At 59.0% G+C, this 2,471-nt stretch overlaps 1 protein-coding gene across 1 annotated transcript in view; it reads left to right on the plus strand.

Moving 5' to 3' along the window:
- LOC122246653 (uncharacterized) overlaps positions 1 to 1,756 on the plus strand; it is a 2,749-nt gene extending 993 nt beyond the window's left edge. The window contains exon 1 of the mRNA XM_086552694.1: positions 1 to 1,756. This exon is cut by the window's left edge and continues 993 nt beyond it. Coding sequence (XP_086408820.1) covers positions 873 to 1,670 — 798 coding nt within the window. The 5' untranslated portion in view covers positions 1 to 872 and the 3' untranslated portion in view covers positions 1,671 to 1,756.
- Positions 1,757 to 2,471: the final 715 nt, after the last annotated feature.

Here is a 2,471-nt window from a genome sequence, read left to right on the forward strand (position 1 = left end):
AAGGAGAAAGAAGGAAAAGGGAAAAGGAGAAAGAAGGAAAAGGAAAGGGAGAGAGAAAGAGATAGGGAGAGAAAAACATATACATGCAGACAAAGAGAGACACAGAGAGAGAAACAGAGAGATACAGACACACACAGAGAGTGAGAGAGAGAGAGAGAGAGAGAGAGAGAGAGAGAGAGAGAGAGAGAGAGAGAGAGAGAGAGAGAGAGAGAAGGAAATATTATTTATGGAGGGAAGATTCGTCGCAGTGACGAGGCCTCGGTTTCATCTCGGGAGTATTTACATTGTGCTCATGTAGGAGCGTCGAGCACGAGTCGGTATGTGGTGCCCGGCCGGTGCCAACAGCCAGAGTGCCGCTGGTGGCGACTCCCTCGTGCCCCTCAGCTGGTGGCCGCCTGTGCCCGGCCCGACCCGGCTCGGAGTCTGTTTCTGGCCCTCTAGTGCCCGTCCGACCGCCTCATGGTGACGGCGAAACGTTGCGCTCTCCCGCTGGATCTTTTCCGCAACTCTTGTTGACATGCAGACTTAGTGTCCCGTCGCGGCGAACCGTGGCTTACCCGTGGCGGTGATTTGTGTGCGCCGGTGTGAAGTGACGCTACGGAAGTAAAGGAAATTGTTGTTTGTTTGTTTGTTTGTTCGTTGATGATATTGGTCATTTTGATTATACTAGAGAGTTGACTCGAGGTAATAGACAGTCGCAGTGCCGGGGCGGTTGTGTGTGTGTGTGTGTGAGACCGTGCGACGCGAGTGGTCAGCCGGGACTAGGATGGGCTTGCGGCTACTGGGCAGGATCGCAGGACCGCGTAGATCGTCGTGCGCGAGAGGACTGTGGGCGGAGGCGGAGGCGGAGGAGGCCGGCCGAGGGCGCAGGGATGCGGCCGCGATGGGAGCTGAAGGAGCACACCCTGATCAAATACCTTCGTGAGTGCGTGTGGAGTCTGGAACGCGTCGAGTCGCGGATCAACATGATTCGGCACTCGTGGTCCACGCCCTGCTTCAACCCCGAGGAGGCGGAGTCGCCCCCCGAGGGCGCCGCGAACGCCGCGAGCGCCGTCGGCCTCCGCCCGCACGCCCGCCAGAAGCAGTCCCGCCCGCGCCCGCGCAGCTGCGTGTCCGCGCGCGAGTTCGACGAGCAGGAGGCGTCCGCCGCGCCGCGTCCCCTCAGCTGCATCTCCAACAGGGACGACGACGACGACGACGACGTGCCGCTGTACCTGGAGGGCGCGGCGACCGGGCCCGAGGCGGCGTCGTCGGAGGCCACGTCGGCGGTGACGACGCCCGACCCCAGCGCGACGCCCTCCGCCCCCGTCAGCCCCTCGCGCTCCACCAGCCCGCCGCCCAGCCTCCCGAGCCCCGGCCGCTGCGCCTCGCCCAGCCCGTCCAGGGCCTCCACCAGGTCGACCTTGAGCCCCGCGCGCTCGAGGGTCATCTACAGGAAGCGGAAGACTTCGATGCCGCTCCCCATCCGCATCCCCGAGGACCGCGAGGCCTCCTGCCAGTCGCCGCTCTTCTCGCCCCTGGGCTCGCCGCCCACCCCCGCGGGCGCCTCAGGCAGAAAGCAGGTACGCCGCCCTTCCCTGGCAGTCGACGCCCGCGAGGTCAACAAAGGTCATGGCGCACCAGCACGTTCTCGGCTCGGGCCAAGGCGCGGACCGGGCATCTGCATTTGACTGCTTTAGATTTACTTATTCTCCATTTATCATTATTCTTTAAAGTAGACTCACATAAACGAACACCAAACTATAACTTTTTTTTATTTTTTTTTAGAAAGAAAGCATTCGAAAAAATAGAACATTATTTGTTTTGTCATTATTATTATTCATCTTTTTATTTTTTATTTTTTTTTATTTATTTTTTCATTCCAAGAAAGTAAAACAAAGCGAGGTGAAAGAGGGGCGCGGGAGTCGCAGTGTGCAGAGAGCGCAGCCTTATTGACCAGAGCTCTTTCCGCCCATGTGTATTTTCTCTCGCTCCCTGTTGGGGGTGGGGAGGGAGGGAGAGGGAGAGGGAGAGGGGGGAGGGAAGGGGGAGAGGGAGAGGGAGAGGGGGAAGGGGGGGAGGAGAAGGGAGGAAGGGGGGAGGAGAAGAAGGAAAGGGAGAGAGGGAGGAAGGGGAGAGAGGGAGGAAGGGGGAGAGGGAGGGAGGGAGGAAGAGGGAGAGGGAGGGAGGGAGAGAGGGAGGAAGGGGGGGAGGGAGGGAACAGGAAGGAGGAGAAGATAAACAGAAGAAGATTCTGGGAGATAAAACCAAGGGAGACTTATCGGAGACTTAATCGGATTAGAGGGGAAACTGCGATGTGGGGGGAGGGGAGGGAAGGAATGAGAAAGGGGAGGGGGAGGAGAGAGAATAAGGAAGGGGGGAAGGGTAAGGGGTGAGGATAGAGAGAGGGGTAGGGAGTGAGGATAGGGGGAAGGGAAGGGTAGGACTAAGGAAGGGGTCAGGGATGGGAGTAAGGAAGTAGGAAGGGAGGA

This window comes from Penaeus japonicus, unplaced genomic scaffold (genome assembly GCF_977035675.1).
Source record: "Penaeus japonicus unplaced genomic scaffold, GWHDUDI00000001_assembly GWHDUDI00000027, whole genome shotgun sequence".
Taxonomy (NCBI): domain Eukaryota; kingdom Metazoa; phylum Arthropoda; class Malacostraca; order Decapoda; family Penaeidae; genus Penaeus; species Penaeus japonicus.